The 18,594-nt window shown below is 55.3% G+C and overlaps 2 protein-coding genes across 8 annotated transcripts in view; both read right to left on the bottom strand.

Moving 5' to 3' along the window:
- LLGL2 (LLGL scribble cell polarity complex component 2) overlaps positions 1–9,555 on the bottom strand; it is a 34,689-nt gene extending 25,134 nt beyond the window's left edge. The window contains exon 1 of one of the 7 annotated variants that reach the window (XM_027052363.2): positions 9,345–9,555. The gene's annotated coding sequence lies outside the window, so the exon portion shown is untranslated. The remainder of the gene's footprint in view (positions 1–9,344) is intronic. The other 6 variants (XM_027052364.2, XM_053212289.1, XM_027052362.2 and 3 more) reach the window with 6 other exon arrangements.
- A 1,059-nt stretch (positions 9,556–10,614) lies between these two features.
- TSEN54 (tRNA splicing endonuclease subunit 54) lies at positions 10,615–17,920 on the bottom strand. The gene is made up of 11 exons (XM_027052366.2): positions 17,784–17,920; positions 17,494–17,658; positions 17,329–17,392; positions 17,162–17,245; positions 16,739–16,837; positions 15,672–15,724; positions 14,089–14,190; positions 13,227–13,870; positions 12,106–12,166; positions 11,642–11,758; positions 10,615–11,124 (listed from the first exon to the last, which is right to left on the bottom strand). Exons 1-11 carry the CDS (start codon positions 17,831–17,833, stop codon positions 10,974–10,976), a joined length of 1,590 nt encoding a protein of 529 aa, XP_026908167.1. The 5' UTR covers positions 17,834–17,920; the 3' UTR covers positions 10,615–10,973.
- Between the last annotated feature and the right edge of the window lie 674 nt (positions 17,921–18,594).

Genomic DNA, 18,594 nt, shown 5'->3' with positions numbered 1-18,594 from the left:
ACTGGTGGGAGATGGTTGCCATGCCATCCACCCAAATGCCCCTCAGAACATCTGCTGCATACCAGGCGCTATACCAGACTCCTACGTGTTATTTTTATTACTTTTTAAACAGTTCGCTCAAGTAATCCCTGCTCACTGTAAAACAAAACAAAACAACAACAACAAAAAACAACCCAGAGGAGAAAATCCTCCCAAAATCCCACTACTCGTAGGCACAGTGGCATGTCGGTACATGTCCTGACCCTTCCTTTCCTTTGCACTTCTGTACAAGGTACACCTAAACCTCATTCCGGATGTTTGTTCACCCTCCACGAGCCCCCCTGAAGTTGAGTGGAATATCTCCACTTGGCAGACAAGGGAATGAAGACCACAGAGGGTGGGGAGCTTCAAGGGCGCTGAGGAGAAACCAGCAAAACTTGGATTTGCCCCCAGGTCTGGCGCACTCCAAATCTAAGGACTCTGGGAGGCAGGGAAGGATGGACAGAGGGTGCCTAATTACATCCCTGCAATTAAAAGGCACGGCCACATGCAGACACACACACTCCCACGTGCCTTCAGCTCAGAGCCAACCATGCAGGCGGGGGCTTGGGGCCTGGTCGCTGCTTGTGAGGTGCTGGCGAGGTGCCACCTGCTCCACAGTGGGCTGGGACCTCAAGGAAGGGGGTAGGTGAGGCGGGGGGAGCCAGGACCAAGACCAACAGCCACGTCTGTTCCTCACTCCAGCCAACCCCTCAATGTTGCTCCCAACACAGAAATAACTGCCCAGGTCAAGGCATAAAAAGTGCACCCCTTCTTGAAAGGGAACAGGTCTGGGACTGGCTGGATTTACACCTCCAGGCAAACCCTCAGCTCCCCTCACCCCCGATTAGCGGGTTCTCCAGAGAGAAGCTTCAGGAACCCAGACCTGGAGCTTCATGGTATGGGAACAGACCCTACCTACTCAGCCCACTCCTGGGTGGCAGGAAACGGGGGGTGGGGAGGTGCGTAAGGGAAAGAGCCAGGGCTTGGTACCAACAGCCAGGGCTCAACCACCATAGCTTAGCCCCTCCAAGCTGGGTGGCCTCCCAAGGTAGCTTCTCCAGGCCCAGCGAGCTCATCTGCAAAGGGGGATGCACCGGTCTGCTGGCAGGGAGCAGGCATTGTCCTAGGGCTGGGGACACAACAGTGACAAAGACAGACATGATCCTTTATGTCACCAAGTTGATATCTTTGCAGGGGAGACCGTGATGACTCACAAGTTCACAAATCAGTCAGCGGGACAGTTTCAGATAGAGAGCAGGGCCAACAAGGAAACGAAGGAAGGGGACAAGACAGAGTGACCAGGGTGTGGTGGTTGGAAGGACTCAGTGAATGTTCCCGCATCTGGGTCCGTGGGTTTGCTGTTCCTTCTGCCATGGGATGCTTTTCCTCCAGATAGCCCATAGCCCACCCGCTCCCTCCCCTCTACTTAAATGTCCCTTTTGGACATTCTCTTCCCAGCTTTGCTTTGCTCCTTAGCACTGGTCACAGTAAAACAGTCTCCCTACTAATCTTGTTTGTTATCCGGGCAGCCCTCCACAAGGATGAGCCTTCTCATTCTCACTCAGGACTTCTGCCCTCTTTTTCACTGCAGCGCCCCTGCTAAATTGAACGAGCAGAGGTGGAAACGTCTCCACCCAGACCTGAATGATAGGAAGTGGTCAGCCGTGGTAAGGTGCAGGGCGTGTCAGGGGAACGGAACAAGCTTGCATCTTCCAGGAGGATGAAGACAAGCACAGGGGCTGAGTACCAGCAACAGGAGAGATGAAGTGGGTCAGAAAGGGGGGCCTGGCGGGCCACCAAGGAGAGTCTCAGTCCTAGCTCACTGGGAGCCGGCTGACAGTCCTGGGCAGGGTCTGCCTTGGTCTGCCCTCCCCCACCCCACGTGACCCTGTGTTGGCCAACCCATCTGCTCAGCCCCCCACCCCAAGCTCCATCCACTATGGTCTCCATGTGTGCTTTCATCTGAAATAACCTTCGTGTCCCTCATGCAACACATCAAAAATCATCTAAAAAGCGTTTTCTGAACCCATCTTGACCATTCTCCCCCTCCGCCCTGAAGGCTTGACCACACGTTATGCTAAAACGATCCCTAGAACACCACGGACAAGGGCACCCATTTAGCTCCTCGAATGTTCTCCCCAGCCTTGTGCTGGTCATTAAGCTATCAGGGAAAATCAGGAGCCACCTAAGGGGCTGACAACGGGGAGCGGGTGAAGTGTGCTCAGCACCACGATGGAAGGCGTATAGTCAGTAAGGGGCAGAAGACAGTGGACATGGAAACATGCACACGATGTACCCGAGAGCCAGGTAGACTCTTAAAAATGTTTACGTAAGTAGACAACACACTGGCAGGGTTATGGGATTAGTGGAGATTTTTTTTCTTCTTTTGGTTTATCTGCCTCCCAGGCAGGGCAGTTAAGAGGATCACATGTGAGAAGGGGCGAAGGCCCAGAGAGTGGTCAGGTATGAGGGGGCCCCTAAGCTCACAGGAGGCACTCAGTGCCATTGGTGGGATCACTCCTGCTCTCTTGGGGGCTGGGCTCCTCTCCAGCCATGTTAACCTGAACAGGGGAGAAGAGAGAGGCGGGTGGGACCAGCTGGATGACCTTGGGCTTCTGGGTCCCGGGACCTGGGGGTGAAGGACGTTACTACTTTACAGGCCACGCCCAATGGGGAGGCCAAGAAGAGACTGAGGCAGTCACTGGAGACGTGTAAGAAGCTCTGAGTGTCCTCCTGGCTCCCTGCACAGGGCCGCCACATGGCCAGAGCATAACCCCGGAGAGGGGGCTTTGTAAGGAGAAACACCTCCATCCCCTGAACTCCTAAAGACTGCCCAGCCTCAGTGTCAGTTCCTGCCTGTCGCCCTCTCTGTCCTTGACGGCACTAAACTCCAAGCATCCCTCCTGGCTCTGCCCCCTGTTCCATTGGGTGCGGGCACTCAGGCTTTGGGGCTGGGCCATGTGAAGCTTGCTGACTGATGGCTGAGCCATGTGTGTTGGGGGGCGGGGGTTGATTCTTACCCATTTTCCACACAGGTCTCTGCCTCATGTGTGGAACCAGCCTGTGAGTTCCCTGTGGGCAGCTGACCTGGTGATTCCCTTCCTTCCCTTCCTGCTGCTCAAATCACCCAACACTGCCACCGGCCATGAAACATGCCAGAGGCCAGGACTGGTCTCCCCACACCTGATGCACACCCTAGAAAAGACAGGAGAGTGGTCTCTTTGGCAAGTTCACACCCCGGCTTCCCTTTCCATCCTTGGGGGAGACGCCACCGTTGAGATGCATATGAACCCTGCATCTCAGGACCTCAGTAAAGAGACCAGGAGAGGCAGAGACAAAATAACCGAATGGGGCAGGCTTATCTTGGCCCCTATCTCTAAGCAGATCTGATTGTGCTCGCAGGGAGGAAAAAGGGGGTCCCAGCCCAGACTGCTCACCCCACACAGGTGCCGATTGCCCAGAGGCAGAGGCTTGGCCAAGCTAAGCCCGTCTGTCACAAACGTGTGAGATGGGACCCGAGAAGGTCCCTCAACAGCCTGGTCAGCTCCAGTGATCTGCCAGGAGACGCTATGCCCAGGGGCAGGGCTCTGGACACCTAGGCCCGAGGGAAAGAAGGCCCCGGTAGCCACACTCAGCACCTGGCTGAGTTCCCCATCTCCAGGAGCACAAACAGCATGAGCTGGAGTCCCAAGCTCTCCTCTCCTTTCCCCTTTGTCTGCGCTCCCCACAGCCCCCTGCTGCTGCAGAGGCTACCCTTCCTTCCCCACGAGGGCGACAACGACATCCTGTGTGAGGCCTGCATGTGGCTGTGTCCTTCCGTCTGCGTCTGCCGGGTGTGAGTAAACCTCCTACCAAGGGGAGCGGTGGAGCAGGGCTCTCACCGACTGGGGCAGTTGTCTGTGCCAACTGAGATACCCAAGGCTGCTTTGCCGGCGTCCGTGTTGCCCAGGGAAACCCAATCTCCCAGAGGCACCAGACAGTGCCCTGGCCAGCAGCTTAGCAACCACACCTTGGCTGAAAGGGCGTGGGGCTAGGTGGGAGGTGGGACTAAGGAGAACACCCAGAGAGGGGACAGAAACCAGAGGGTTGTCACTGCTGGTGTTAGGTAATAACAAGGATCGAGACCCAAACCGTGGCCAGATACCATCGGAAGCACTCCACCTGCATCATCTCATGTAACTCTATCACTTATGGAATAACCCATTCGGAGAGATATCAAACCCAAGCAGTTAGTGAGAGTACCAGCCCCAATCTGAGCTCCAACCTGACTGCACCACCCTCTGTCTGCCAAGTTCAGGCCCCTCGAGCAGGGCAAAGCCTGGATGGGACAACGTGGGTCAGTGGCCAGAGCCTCCCCGGCTGGGCCCAGAGCAGTCGCAACCCCCAACCCCATCCTAAGGAGCCACAGGCCAATCCCACAATCCTGGGAGGGCCTTCCTGCCGCACCCAGGGCTCCTCCTAGAGGGTTTCCCTCCCGGAGGATGGGGTGGGAAGTCGAAATGCATGCATTCCCTGAACACATCCCCATTCTGGAGGCCTCAGTCCCTTTCTGCAACCCAACATCAGACTTTCTCCAAGGAAGTGACAGACTGGAGTTGGCCAAGCCTGAGGAGGAAAGCCATTCTGGGGTGGGAGGTGGCCTGCCTCATCCTCTCAGGCCCCATTCCACAGCCTCCTGCTTGCCTCAAACCTTGAACAGCTGACCCAAGGAGGTTCCAAGAGAGGTCGGCTCCAGGAGAAAGGGACAACGCCTGTCCTGTCCATGGCTGGATCCCCAGTGCTCAGTGCCCGCCGTGGAAGACGCTCCGGTGTTATTTGAAGAACTCCCTCACCTCCTGCAAGTCTGTGCTCAAACGGGCGCCCTCGCCACCTCTCCAAGTTGCAACCCACCCCCCACCCCAGTGGTCCCAATCCCCTACTTTTGTTCTTATTCTAAATAATTCGAATCAACTTTTAACACTTACTTTATTACTTATGCTCGTTTTCTGTCACTCACGCTCCCCACCCTTTACAACGTGAGTCCTGGGATGGCAGAGATCTCTGTTTTGTGTAAGGTTAATGGCTGGTGTCTAAACCACTCTGGGCACATAGAGGCACCAGTAGATACTTATTACCTGAATGAGTAAACAGCTAGGACTGAATAGAGATCAACAAGGCAAAGGTCTTCTCTAGTTGGGAACCACTGACCCCAAGGAGTACTGGGTCCCACAGGGTCCCTCAGGGAACTTCCCCACCCTGTTCTCAAGTCTCTGGGCCAAGGCCAGGGTCATGTAGACATCACGCTTGGCACCCTGCTAGAGATACCTTTGTGGGCCCTGCCTCAGACCAAGGCTCCAAGACACCCCGTAAGGAGGCTCCAAGAATAATATTATTTGCTAGAATCAAGTAGTCCTGTGCCCAGATGTCCCTCTCATCAAACCCTGGGAACACTGAGTCAGGTGTCTTGGGAGAAGGCTCTAGTCTCTGCTGAATTCCTTAAGGGTAGAGTCAGGTACCTAGCAGCTTCCCTGTCCCCACGCCCAGAGGAGCCTCTCCTAGCTCAAGAATTCACTGTGGTTCCTGGGAAGGGGAAGGAGTAGGGTGACTCTCCAAAGTACCAGTTTCCTCTGAGAGGCAGGGCGGGGAAGGAAGGTCACCTCAAAGGGAGCTGAGCAGAGCCCCATGGTGCCAGGGCACAGGGAAGGGAGGGTGTCCCGGGGAACCCTGGGAGCCAAAGCTGGAGGAGTGCAAAAGAGCAAGCAGTACCGATGGCCCCCCTGGGGACACCCCTCTCTCCTGCCCCATACCCTCCTTCTCCCTGAAGACTGCTCCTGGGAAGGGGAAAACAAAGTTGCCAAACAGACCTGGCACGCCTCGACCCAGGAGGAGCCCTGATTGTGATATCGCCTGGGTGAGATAAGAAGGCTTCTCGGTGCTGAGTACTTAGAAGGAAGTCCAGGCGGCCAGTGCTGCTCACAGCAGCCAACCCAGGAGCAGGGACCATGGGCCTCTTGGGCCTCCACTCAGGTGTCTCAACAGCTGCCCCTCACACTTCTGGAAGGACCAGGAAGGCTGGGGAACCCCACAGGTTTCCAGAGACTTGCCCGGTATGCTTGATGCAGACGGGATAGGAGGGTGGGGGCGTGTTACAGACTGTTTGTAGAAGCTCCACACTTTCTAGCTCCAGGTACCACCTCCTCTATGGGGGGGGGGGGGGGGGGAGGGAATTGGAGGGGGGGGTGGGAGTTGGGGACAGACACAGAGACTTGGGGCCAGGAGCCAGAAGGACACCCCTTTCCTAAACGAAGTTGAAAGAAAGCACCATGGAGTTAAAGCTCCTTAAGGACAACAGAGCAACACAAGAATGTGATTGATCCCCCTCCACCTCCAACGGGGTATAAAAGCATACAGCCAAGCCCTCTGCTGAGCAAAAAGATTAGATTGTATACCCTCTTCCTCCCAGGAAAGGCCCCCAGCTGGGGTCTGGCTACCATGCCTCACTTCTGGCTTTTCCAGGGAGCAGGGGGAAGTACCAAGGGCCACAGAAACGCAAGGTGAAAAGTTAGAAGAGGCCACTGTCCTCTCCCTCTGCCTCCCTAGTTTCAAGGAACAATATTTGCTTTTTAAAAGTTCTGACTTCCAGAGGCTTTCAAAAATCAGGACCTCTTGGGGCGCCTGGGTGGCTAAGCGTCTGACTTTGGCTCACATCATGATCTCATGGTTCATGGGTTCGGGCCCTGTGTTGGGGTCTGTACTGACAGCTCAGAGCCTGGAGCCTGCTCCGGATTCTGTGTCTTCCTCTCTCTCTGCCCCTCCCTGTCTCTCAAAAATGAATAAATGTTAAAAGAAAATTTAAAGAAATAAAATAAAATATTTAAAAAAAAATCAGGGCTTCTCAGCTGACGTCTGGACAAAGAAGCCAAATTCCCTCACAACTCATCAAGCATGTCCAAAAGGCTCAGGAGTCTGCCTGGAGGCCCACAGGTGACGCTTTTTATGCTTTATGGGGGAATTTAAGCAGCTCACACACACCCCCATGCCTGCTATAAACCAGGCCACGCGTGTTCGTGACATTTTTTTCATTCTCCTGTCAACAAGGCTCGCTGGGGCTTGGCATGGTTAAGTGACTGAGCCAAGATTATGTATACGTAGCAAGAAATCAGCAAGGCATGATCCAAAACTACACCTGCTGTCCAGAAAGACACTAAAACTTAACACCATGTTTAAGGAAAAAGACTGTCAGGCAAGAGGGAGTTATGCCTCTTATCTTACACTTTCTGAGATAAGACAAGATCGGGCGCGTTCAGGGTGGTATGTCCGTAGACTATTTTACACTTTTTTTTTAATTAAAAAAAAATTTTTTTTACCGTTTATTTATTTTTGAGACAGAGAGAGACAGAGCATGAACGGGGGAGGGTCAGAGAGAGGGAGACACAGAATCCGAAACAGGCTCCAGGCTCTGAGCGGTCAGCACAGAGCCCGACACGGGGCTCAAACTCACGGACCGCGAGATCATGACCTGAGCCGAAGTCGGCTGCTTAACCGACTGAGCCACCCAGGCGCCCCTATTTTACACTTTCTAAAACGTTTTACTTTCCCCACAATGGGCTCCTACTGCCTTTTGTTTTTTAAATTTTTTGTTTAGCGTTTATTCATTTTTGAGAGACAGAGCACAAGAGGGGGAGGAGCAGAGAGAGAGGGAGACACAGAATCTGAAGCAGGCTCCAGGCTGTGAGCTGTCAGCACAGATTCCAATGTGGGGCTTGAACCCACTGACTGCGAGATCATGACCTGAACTGAAGTCGGACGCTTAACCGACTCAGCCATCCAGGTGTCCCAGGCTCCTACCGCCTTTTTAATTTTTTAAACTAACCGTTCATCTGGGATTACGGGCCTTTTTATTCTTTTAATGCCATTGTATTCAAAAGTTCCTAAGTGCTAAATTATGAAGTTATTGAAATTATATTATTTTGCCACCAAAGGGGACACTCCATTGACTCAAGGAACAGTAGGGAAGCAGGCTGACCTCAGACACTGGAAACACTGTCCATCGGCCCCCACAGAGATTGGCCTAGTCTAACTTTGGAGAAGAGGAGTGAGCAGCGGTCAGAGCCCCCAGAGCTGGGTTAGAGTCTTGACTGCCATAGGTAAGCACTGTGGGCAGATCACTTAAGAAAACCAGATAAGATAAAGAAGTGGGACCATGTGTCCGAGGACCCTTCCCAATGCCTCATCTCACATAGACAACAGACTGTCTTCCTGGAAAGCCCTTGTGACCCCGGGTTGGGCCACAGCTATTCTAGACTACCTCTTCATTCTTCCCACCTGGGGGTTCCCGTATCCCTGACATTCATTCCCTCCCAGCTCCCCTCCCTGTTCACAATCCCCTCTGCGGCCTGACAGGACCTTGAGTTGTAAACTCTGCGTAAGATCCCAAGAGCCCAAGAGCCCCGGTTCAGACGCCCTGCATCTGGCACATGATCCCCACGGGAAGGGGCCCGGAGTCCAAGGCCCACCGCCTCACCCAAAGCTCCTCGTATCTCAGGTGAGAGCCTGAGGGGGCCACGCCACGTTCTCCTGGTTAGTCAGTTCTCACTGCCAAAGCTGCGCGTGTGTACAAAGTGTCCAGCGGGGGCAAACCGAGAGCACACTTTGCATGCTTTGGCAAGACCATATTTTTCACTCCTCACCAAGTCCCGACGTATCGCAACGCAACCCCACCCGCGTCGTTGTGGAAAACCTACTGGATCTCCAAACGTTCCCTTAAAGGTGTCCAAAGCCGCCAGACGCGGAGAAAGGCCCAGAGACCGAAGTCCCTCCCGCGGGCTTCCTGCGTCCGGGGATTAGGAGGCACAAAGAGTCGGCCGGGAGTGGGCCCAGATGGCAGGGGCAGGGACTAAGCCGCCGAGGTAACGTGCTCCGGCCGCTGCTCGAAGACAGAGGGCTACCTGAGACGCGCGTCGCCGGCCTCCTGGGCCAGGCGCCTTGCACGTGGGGCCCAAGGCCCGGGGATCCCACCCCCGCCGGCGGTGACCTCCTGCACTCACAGCCCTGACGGGCACTTGTTTCCCCGTTTCCCCAAGCCAACGCTACTGGGCAATTCCGAAGCTCAAATCGTGGAAACGCACGCGGATCAGGCAGAAAAAAGTTTCCAGCCGCAATTCCTACAGGTGTCTTTCTCCCAGACGAACGGAGCCACGGGATCCAGGGCGAGCGGACCTGTACAGCTCTCCCCGCCCCGCTCCGTGAAACCAGGGGTCCCGGCCCTCCCCAACCTTCCCGCCCCGAGTGGAGGGCGCCCCGAGGGGGCGGACCCGGCTAGGTGCTTCGGGCCCGCGCCTCACCTGGAGCCCCAGGCCGGCCCCCGCCCGAGGCCTCGGCGTCCCACGGCTCCCGCCGCCGGCTCCGCTCACTCCGCCGCCGGCCCACGGGCTGCTGGGCGGCCGTCTCCTTCCTGCTCACCTCCGGCGCGGCGAGCAGGGGGCGGAGCCGCTACTATTTACATAAAGGGTGAGCCGGGAGGGCTTGCGGGGCCGCGAGCGCCGGGCCCCAGCGGCCCGCCCCCGGGACTGGCCCCGCCCCCTGCATTTCTGCGCCGACGGGGCGGGAGTGCAGCGAGGGCGCCCTCGGGAGGCGGGCGGTGGCCGCTCTCTGGCCAATCCACGTCCCGGGGGAAGGCGGGGGGCGGGACCGCGGCCCGCGTGAATATGCACGAGGCGTTGCCGGCCCGCCCCCCGGCCTCACCTGCGTTCACCTGAACTCACGACGCACGCCGCGCCCAGTGTCCTGCCGCGTCCGGGAGGAGGAAATAGTCCCTGGGACGCGCCGCTGTCCTAGCCACCTCCCAGGCGGGACCGCAGAAGGGAACCGTCCCTCCCCCAGGCCGGCCCTAAGCGGCTGTGGGAGGGGCATAGCCAGGCCGGCTCTTCCCGAGAACTCCCAGCCCACTCAGAGCCGGTGACCCGCGGACAGAAGGCCAGCTTTCGGGGCCCTAGAGCGTGGTGGCCCCGGGGACTGGGGTGTCGCCGCGAGGCGCCTCCTCTCGGAGCGGGCCCCAACCCTGGACCCCCGTCTTCTGAGTCGCTGCTGAGGCAGGAAGGTGTCCGATGCCCCAAGGGACAGACAGCAACATTGACCAGAGTTTTTAGCACAAAGGGCGAGCGGGTTGGAGCGAAGAAGGGCGAACAGAAGGGGCGCGGAGGCCGGGGACACGAATAGCAGGCTCCACACACAGCACGACTCGAAGCCGCCAGGGTTCAAGCCACACGGACATGGTGCCTCTCCACCGCCCTTCTGCCCAGATTCTGCTGCATTCAGGGAAGGCCCCATCGAGGCCAGCCTCCCTCTACGGACTGCCATGCAGTAAGCCGAAAAGACTAGGTCTGTGACTTCCCGTCCCCTGGTTGCAGGCCCTGACAAAGGTGCGGGGTCGCGTTCTTGCCCTCCCCAGTATTTCTCTTTCCTTCTGCACCAGAGAAGGCCTCGCTGTCTGTGGGTCTGCAAAGCAGAGGTGAAAGCCTTGGGGGATAGCTCCCACGGACCACACGATGGAGGGAGAGGGAGTGTTGTTCTGCACTCTCAGGATCGGGCTGGGGACTTGTTCACTATCTCCAGTCACAGCAGAAAATGGATATATTTTTTAATGGCTTTGGCTTTATCGCACGAAGCAGGCACCCTCTCATTTAAAGGCACAGAGTCCTCTCTTCTGCCCCACCCCGCTGGGTCTCTGAAATCTAGTCCTGAGTTCCAAGGGGATCACTGCAAGGCAGCGATCTCAGGCATGGGGCTATGGAAGCCAGGTAGGGGGCATGGCATCTTTCTCCTGCAAGCATCAGACACCCAGGGCCAAGGCCCAGACTAGCTCCTGAAGCTACAGGTCAGAGTCTGGGTCTAGGAGGCAGCTGAGATGGTCCCTGAGAGTAGACAGTCCAGGTTCCCCAGGGCAGGTCCCAAGCCCTGCCAGAGCGGTGTGATCAGTGTTCCAGATCCCTGGGCAACGTGAAGTCCCTGAAGCTGTAGAAGGAGATGTCTCCATGATCCACCAGGGCAAAGATCAGAGGAACGTCCCCACTCTGGTAGGACAACCGCTTGAGGGTACAGAGATCTGGAACTGGCTCATCAAATCTGTAGGGATAAAGTCAGACTGAGACAGAGACATAGGCAACCATAAGCTTTGAGACCCAGCCCTCTGAGGCTGCCAGGGAAGGGAGATGGTAAGACAGGAGTTGGGGGTACAAGAAGTCTGGCGCTGGAGTCTCCTGTCTGCAAACTGCATAGCTCTGGTAAGTTCTCCAAGAGCAACCCAGGGCCTTGGGTGGATGAGGGGGCTAGGAAAAGTAAGGTTCTCACCACTCTTAGCCTGTGAATCCCTCTGTGATTCATATCCCTCTGACTGGGTGAGCCCTGCACTACACTGGCACAGGAGAGAGACTACCAAAAACGCCAGGAATAAGGGCTGAGGATTTGGGAAAGCTCCAGTTCCTGTAGTACTAACTGGCTGTGTGGCCCTGGGTCAGTCACGGCTCTCTGGACCTCTGGTTTCTTTCAGATTGCCAGACTGCCCAGGGACATGGAGAGGACGTCCACTTGGTTTACAAGAGAACTGGCAATAACCTGAGGGTAGGGCTCAATGGTCTCATACCCACTAATGCACATCCGGGCGTAGGGCTTGCCAGGGTTATTCTTTCGGAATGTGGCCACAGCATCAGCCTGGTAAATGTCAAAGCTGATCTCTAAGCCTCCAGACTTCTCTAGCAACCTGAAGACGGAGTGAGAAACCTTAAGAAACAGGGAATCTCCTACTCCTCCCCCTTTCCTTTCCATGCCATGCTTTTCCTCCTCCAGTTCCAGGAAGAGGCCTCCTCCAGGGGGAACTGAGGTCCTGCTGTGAGGTGCCACTTAGGCAGAGGGAGGCTCAGCTGCCTATCTCAACCCTCGGGCTAAATCTACCTCTTGCCACTCATCCCTCCCTCTCCCCTAGAATATCAGCCAGGCTAAGCTGGAATGATCCCCCAGCTCATGCCCAACTTTAGGAGTCAAATCCCAGCTGCCAACTCCTGCTGGCAGCCCAGGTGCTATGGAGACAGGCACTACCTGGAAACTCACCATGTACCTCCATCGGCGAGGTGTGTGGTCTGCAGCACAGAGATATGTTGAAGCACTGTGGCTGTAAGGACATAAGGTCAAAATAAGATGTTGGAGGGGCGCCTGGGTGGCTCAGTTGGTTAAACGTCTGACTTCAGCTCAGGTCATGATATCGCGGTTCATGACCTTGAGCCCCACATTGGGCTCTGTGCTGACAGCTCAGAGCCTGGAGCCTGCTTCAGATTCTGTATCTCTCTCTCTCTCTGCCCCTCCCCTGCTTGCACACATTTTCTCTCTCTCTCTTTCTAAATAAATAAATAGCCATTAAAAAAAAAAAGAAAACAACGTGTTGGGGAGAGAAGTCCACCATCCACAGACTCTGACATTTCTGAATCTGCCATCTAGTTTACGATTGCCGGACTTAGATTTTTTTTTTAATTATAAGTATGTCTCATGCAATATTTGCAATATACTTATACTAAAAAAAGTTAGCTGTTTATCTGAAAGTCAAATTGAACTCATCTGGCAAACCTAATCTAGTTACTTGGAATCTCCCATGTTCTTATTAAAGATCACAGTCTCCTGAATCTGTTAATATCGTTGTTGCCCTGTCAGTTCCCTATTTTTTTCCTTCAAATTTTTATTTAAATTCTAGTTCATTAACATATAGTGTAATATTGGCTTCAGGAGTAGAATTTAGTCATTCATCACTTACATACAACACCCAGTGCTCAGTTCCCTGTCCTTAAACGTGCAGGGTATACACAGTAAACCTTCCTTTTATTTGGCCAAGATGGCACCTCCTTGTTCTCCTCTAACAGAGCTGGGAGAACAGGGGACCACAGCTAGCTGGGGGCAGAGCCATCCACGTGCATCTTATTATTTTTAAGGCTCTAGTTGTAGTTTTCATTCCTCCTGGCCTCTCCCCGGACACAGACTTGCCATTTCCAAACCTTCCCATGTGGGTCCTTTTGCTGCTTTCCAGAACAGACTGTCCTTGTGGGTTCCACTCCACTGACAGCTCTCTCGGTCCCATCTTTCTTAAGCCTCAATTAGTCATGGTCAATCCATACCCCCTTTCAACGCATTAGGATGCCTCAGCTGCCAGGGGCCTGTGGGGCTATGGCAGGGTAAGGGGGTACCTGGGGAGTCTGCCTGGCCAGGACTCAGCAAGGGGTGGACCGGCTGGTCCCACAGGTGTGCGGGGCGGCTCTGGCTCTTCTGCAGGTGCCTCCGCTGCAGCAGCTGCTTGTACTCCTGCCAGCTGGAGCAGCACTGCACCTCGGGATCTGCGTTTACATCTTCCCGGAAGCGTTGGGCCTCTGCTTGTTGCTCCCGTTCTCGCCTGGAGAGCTTCTCCTTCCTTTGGTTCAGCTTCTGGCACCAGGATTCAGCATCTGTCTCCCGCCCAGCGACGTTCGCCGGGAGCAGCTCTGGGGCTGGGGCCAGCAGGAGGGTGTGGCGGCTGTCTGAAGCCATGTTGGGGAAGGAAATCTGCTCAAAGTTCCAGCGTGGCTTACGAACCCCCTTGACCCCATTCTCTACTTTGCCACTCTGCTGGCTGCACCCACCCCCCTTGTTGGCCAGGCCAGGCCAGGGCTCCAGGGCTCCCAAAAGCAGAGAGGGACCCGTTGGACCCTTTACAGGGCTTGACTCTTGAGGTTTCTCCTCTGGGCATCGGCTGTTCTGGTTGCAGGGAGGTGGGCTGGAGGTTGTCAGGCTCTCAGTTGTCTCATCCACCCCCTGTAGGGGATTCTCCAGGGCCTTGGCCTTCTTATTAATGGACCTGAGGGACGTGGGGAGGAAATCCAGCACATCTGCTCCTGATTGCTGAAGTGCACACGTCCCACGCACGCCTACTGCCTCCAGGGTCCTACAAGGGAGCCGCCCAAACCCAGCTCTTAAGACAATGCATTCTCCAGGGTTCCTAAAATGAGCATTCCCTCAACAGCTCCGCTCCCCAGAACTCCCTGGGGGTGTGTGTGGCCACATGGGGAGCATTACCGAGAGCTGGAGCTCCTCCTCTTCCTCTTGCCATTCCGATCCTCCAAGCACAGGGCACTGCCATCCAAGTTCAGCTGTCTCTCATAAGGGGACAGGATGGAGCTGTGGGGTTGAGAATTGGGTAGGCAACAGATCGACTTCCTCACTTTGGAGTTCCCAGTGGAACCTGTGAGGGACTGGCCCAGAGGAACAAGTCGGTGGGCCAGGGTCAAAGCCACATGCCAGGGCAAAGGCCCTGAATGGGGGCAATCACAGGGGCCTGCCCATGCATCTTTGCCCAGGCCTCTGGGTCTCACCAATGGCACCTCTGAACAGAGACTTACTGGAACCCGGGCTCCTGCAGAGCCAGCAATAAATAATTAATCACTGGTGAGAAAAATCAAGAGAACTAGAAAACTTGGAAAATACAGAAAAATAAAAATGAACAAAACCACAGATACCCCTGTAACACACATACTGTCTCCATATGTTTTTTTCTACAAAAAATGACATTGTACTAAGATACTGCTATTTAGTCTTTTTTATACTTAAGAATATATATTACAGACACGGCCCCTTACCACTATAGCATTCTTCCCTGCCATGATTTTTTATGGCGCTAAGACTCCACTGTCAAATGGTACCCACCACTAGGCACAAGGAGCCATTAAGGTTAAATTTACCATGAAAATTAGACAGAAATTCAGTCCCACAGTTGCAAAGCCACATATATTGGATGGCATAGACATAGACTGTTTTTATCACCGTAGAAAGTTCTACCAGAACAGTGCCGCTCTAAAGGATAAACTATAATTTGTGTGACCATGCCTTCCCAGTCGAATTCACAGGATGTTTCCAAGTTCACCATTTTGCAAAGTGATGATGCTTCATGTAAGGTCCCCGCTAAATGCAAATTCTGTGGGGGCAGTGATTTTGCTGTTCTTCAGCAATGAGCCGGGGCCTCGCACCCAGCAAGCGATCAACAAGTATTGTCAAATGACTGAACATTCTCACAGGTGAACTTATGCACACATCTGTGACTATTTCCTTAGGATATATCCCACTTTCAGGAACGAAAGGACATGGCTGTCCCAGAGCTTTCGCGATGTACTGTGAACCAGTGAAGGCTGTACCAGTTTCCACTCTAAGGCTGATCATCTCTATAACTCTTAGCAATGCTGGGCTACTAAGGCAATGATCTTTAGAGGCCCCAGAAAGAAAGAACATCTAACTTGGCAAAAGGTATGTGAGACCCAGCTCAACTGTTAATTCCTCACTTGGTCCTTCATTCAGGCACGCCCTCATCAAGTGTGCTCGCACCCCGATTAAGGCACTGCTCTAGTGCTACAGCTACATGCCAGGGACCTATCATGAGCTGCAAGTGTTCACTTGTTACCTGTGGAGCGAACAGGCTGAAGATGGGGCTCAATGTGATAGCCCGGGATAAGCTGAAATGACCCAGATTTGTCCCAACACGCCTCTCAATACAGCATTTCCAACAGAGCCCATGTCTCCAGCCAAGGAGAGGCCATTTTCCACTTTGGGGCTTGTCTACCAGGTCCCAGGATTAGAACAAACGGGAGGAAGATGGGATCGGGATTTACCTTGGTTGGAATCGTCGAACCACATAGCCCAGTCTCTTCAGGTGGCTGAAGACCTCAAAGAGAAAAAGTAAAGATCAGACATCCACTTTTGAAAACACCAAATGGTTCCTCCAATCGGGAGCCATTCCCCACCCCCCTCCCCTGCCCCTCCTGCACACCCCGATTCCAAACCCTGGCATGGGTTGGACCATACTCCATTATACACACCCTCCCCAAACAAAGGTCTCAGTCTCTGAATTCCTGTCTCTTGCTTACCTTACTCTGGGCACAAATAACATTTAGCACTTTCTTGATTTAAGTGTGGAATCCCCAAAAAACAATAGCTGATGAAGCAGAAAAAGAACCACACCCTAGAACGTTATGATACCAGAGCTGTCCAGAGTGAAGCTCCTGACTACAACGGGAACAAGAAGGTGGCAAAGGTGGTAAACAGCCCACCCCCCACCCCTGCCACTCAGCCCTACACCTCCACAGACAGGGGTACAGTAGGAGTGGTTTTTGGTAAAGAACCCCATGTCCATCCTTGTGTTCTAATGCCCGCATCAGAGAGATGTATACAGGAGTGCCCCCATCCTACTTGATCTCTCAGCAGCCTTCAACACAGCCACCCACTTTGTCCTTCTCTCGGCCTCTATGATACCACCCCTCCTGGTTTTTCTCCTGGGCTGTCAGACACTCCTCAGTCCCTGTTTCTGGTTCTCTATCTCCCCCCCCCCCGCCCCCACACCCCATCTCCTCACACCAGAGTGCTCCAGGTCTCAGACAGCTCTCTACTCTGGCTACACTCCCATACAGCCCTGTGGTTTTAAACACCATCCATGTGCTCGTGATGTCCACATTTGTCTCTAGCCTTGGGTTGTTATCCTGCTCTGTCTTCTTCCTAGCCTTTGGTTCTGTGAAGTCAAATCATTCAGTTGATTTGCTCACTTGTCACCCATTGCCACTAGGATGCAAGCATCATGAGAGCAGAGCCCTCGCCTGTCCTGTCTAGAACCTCATGGATACTTACAAATCCTCACTGACTTGGTGGATGGGTGACTCCTCTCCTGGGAGAGGGTGGCAGATACCTGGTATTGCAGGAAAGTCATGGTGTCCTCAGTCAGCAGTAGCTGGTAGGCCTCCTGAATAGACAGTGGCAGGTCTTGGTGGAAAAGCTGGATGGAGCCCTGGAAGTGGGGTCAACAGCTCACCTTGTGGCTGTGGTGGCACACCCAGTGGGGCAACTTCCAGGCTGGGATATATGGGCTCCCTCTCCCCTCCCCGCCCCCAGCATCACACAGCAAGAATATGGCCAACTGGGAAAGGAGGGCAGCACCACTGCTTTGGACTGGAATCCCTGCTCTCTACACGGTATTCTTGTCTCCGGCTCTGGAATTCAGGTTACAAGCTTCTTGAATACTCCTCTGCATCTACACTTTTTCTCCAATAAAAACATGTCCTTTCGGTTCCTTGGTCCCAACCCTCCCTCACCCCCCAGGGGCCCCACTCACACACTCCAGCAGATATAAGGCCTCTTCGGGGTGAAGCCGCTGCCGGCCCTGCTCTGAGAAGCCCATGGTCTGCCAGAATTTACCCTGTGTAGGACCCAGAGCAAATGTCACAAAGGAGCCAGAAAGGCAGAGAAGGCAGGTCTCTCTCCCTGAGCCCGGCAGCTCACCGCTGGAGACTTCAATTCCACGAAGCCCTCTTCCGGTCTCCACTCGGCAGCCACCAAACTGCCCCTAGCGAAGAGTAGGGAGGAGTCGGTCTCAGTCCACCCGCGAAGTCTACGCGGTCCGGCCGCCCCGCCTGCCCCGGCCCCGCCCCGGCCCGTCCCCCTTACAGGCGCTCCACGCGCTCCTCCGCCAGCAGCTGCCACAGCTCCTCGCGGCACTGGCGCAGCCTCTCGGCCTGGGCCACCGAGCCGTCGGGGAGGAAGTCCTTGGGCCCATGCGAGCGCGGAGGCAGCTTCTGGGACCGCGAGCGGGCGGCGAGGAGCTCCCGGGCACTGGGGAAGGAAGGGACGTGGGGTCAGCGGCGCACAGTCAGGGCCGCCCGGTCCCGTCCCGGATTCCCGTCCCCCTTCCCCACGCCCTCTCCGCGTGACCCGCGCCTCCCCGAGCCAGAACGCACCTGAGCACGCGCCCGGCGGGAACCTCCACCTCGGCGGGCTCGGGCTCCATCGGGCCGAGGTCTGCGGCTGCGCGCGCACCGCCCTCGGCCCGCCCACCGCCTGATATCCGCAGGGCCCTAGCGCCCGCGGATCCTGACTCCGCTGCGGGCTCAACCAACCGGGTTCCCACCTTCCTGACTGTCTTACCGTTGCCAATAAACTTGTGCCTCGATTCCGGGGACAGAGAGATTGCAGGTTTCTGGATTTGTAGGAGCTCCTCTCCTCCCCAGCCCTGCCCTGGGCTCCTCTGTAGTAAAAATTGAGGAACCCGGCGTCTGAGAGTGTAGTATGGATAAATGAGTGATCTTCCCCTCCTTAGCCCTGGGACGCTTAGTCTCCACCACTCAGGCTGGACAAGGAGGGAAGAAAGGAGGATTTAGAGAAGGGAGAGTTGTGGGTTCTCGCATTCCAGCCTCGTAGACTGGCCATCGTGGGCTGTCAGATGCGGTCTGGGTAGGTTCGGAGTTCCTTCTCGGTCTACCATTGGGTCCCTTCCGAGGGGCTCAGAAGCCGGGCTTCCAGGGCCGGGGGCGGGAGGAGCTGTCCGGCCCACGATGGTGCTGAAGCGCCGCTCCGGTCCGTCATTAGCACCTCCTGGAGGCTGGGGTCCCTGCAACAGCCACCGTGGGCCTCTCCGACATGGTCCGCTAGGTGGCACCATTGCTCTAACCAGCGACTTTGAGTCGGCGACTCTGGCCGTGGGCGGAGGTCACCGTGGGAGTCCCAGTAGGGGCGAAGGGCGAAAAGGAAGGGGGCTTCCCAAGTGGGGTC

Source organism: Acinonyx jubatus, chromosome E1 (genome assembly GCF_027475565.1).
Source record: "Acinonyx jubatus isolate Ajub_Pintada_27869175 chromosome E1, VMU_Ajub_asm_v1.0, whole genome shotgun sequence".
NCBI classification, from domain to species: Eukaryota; Metazoa; Chordata; class Mammalia; order Carnivora; family Felidae; genus Acinonyx; species Acinonyx jubatus.
Note: the sequence above shows the minus strand (reverse complement) of the source record. Positions and strands in the feature narration are given on the sequence as shown.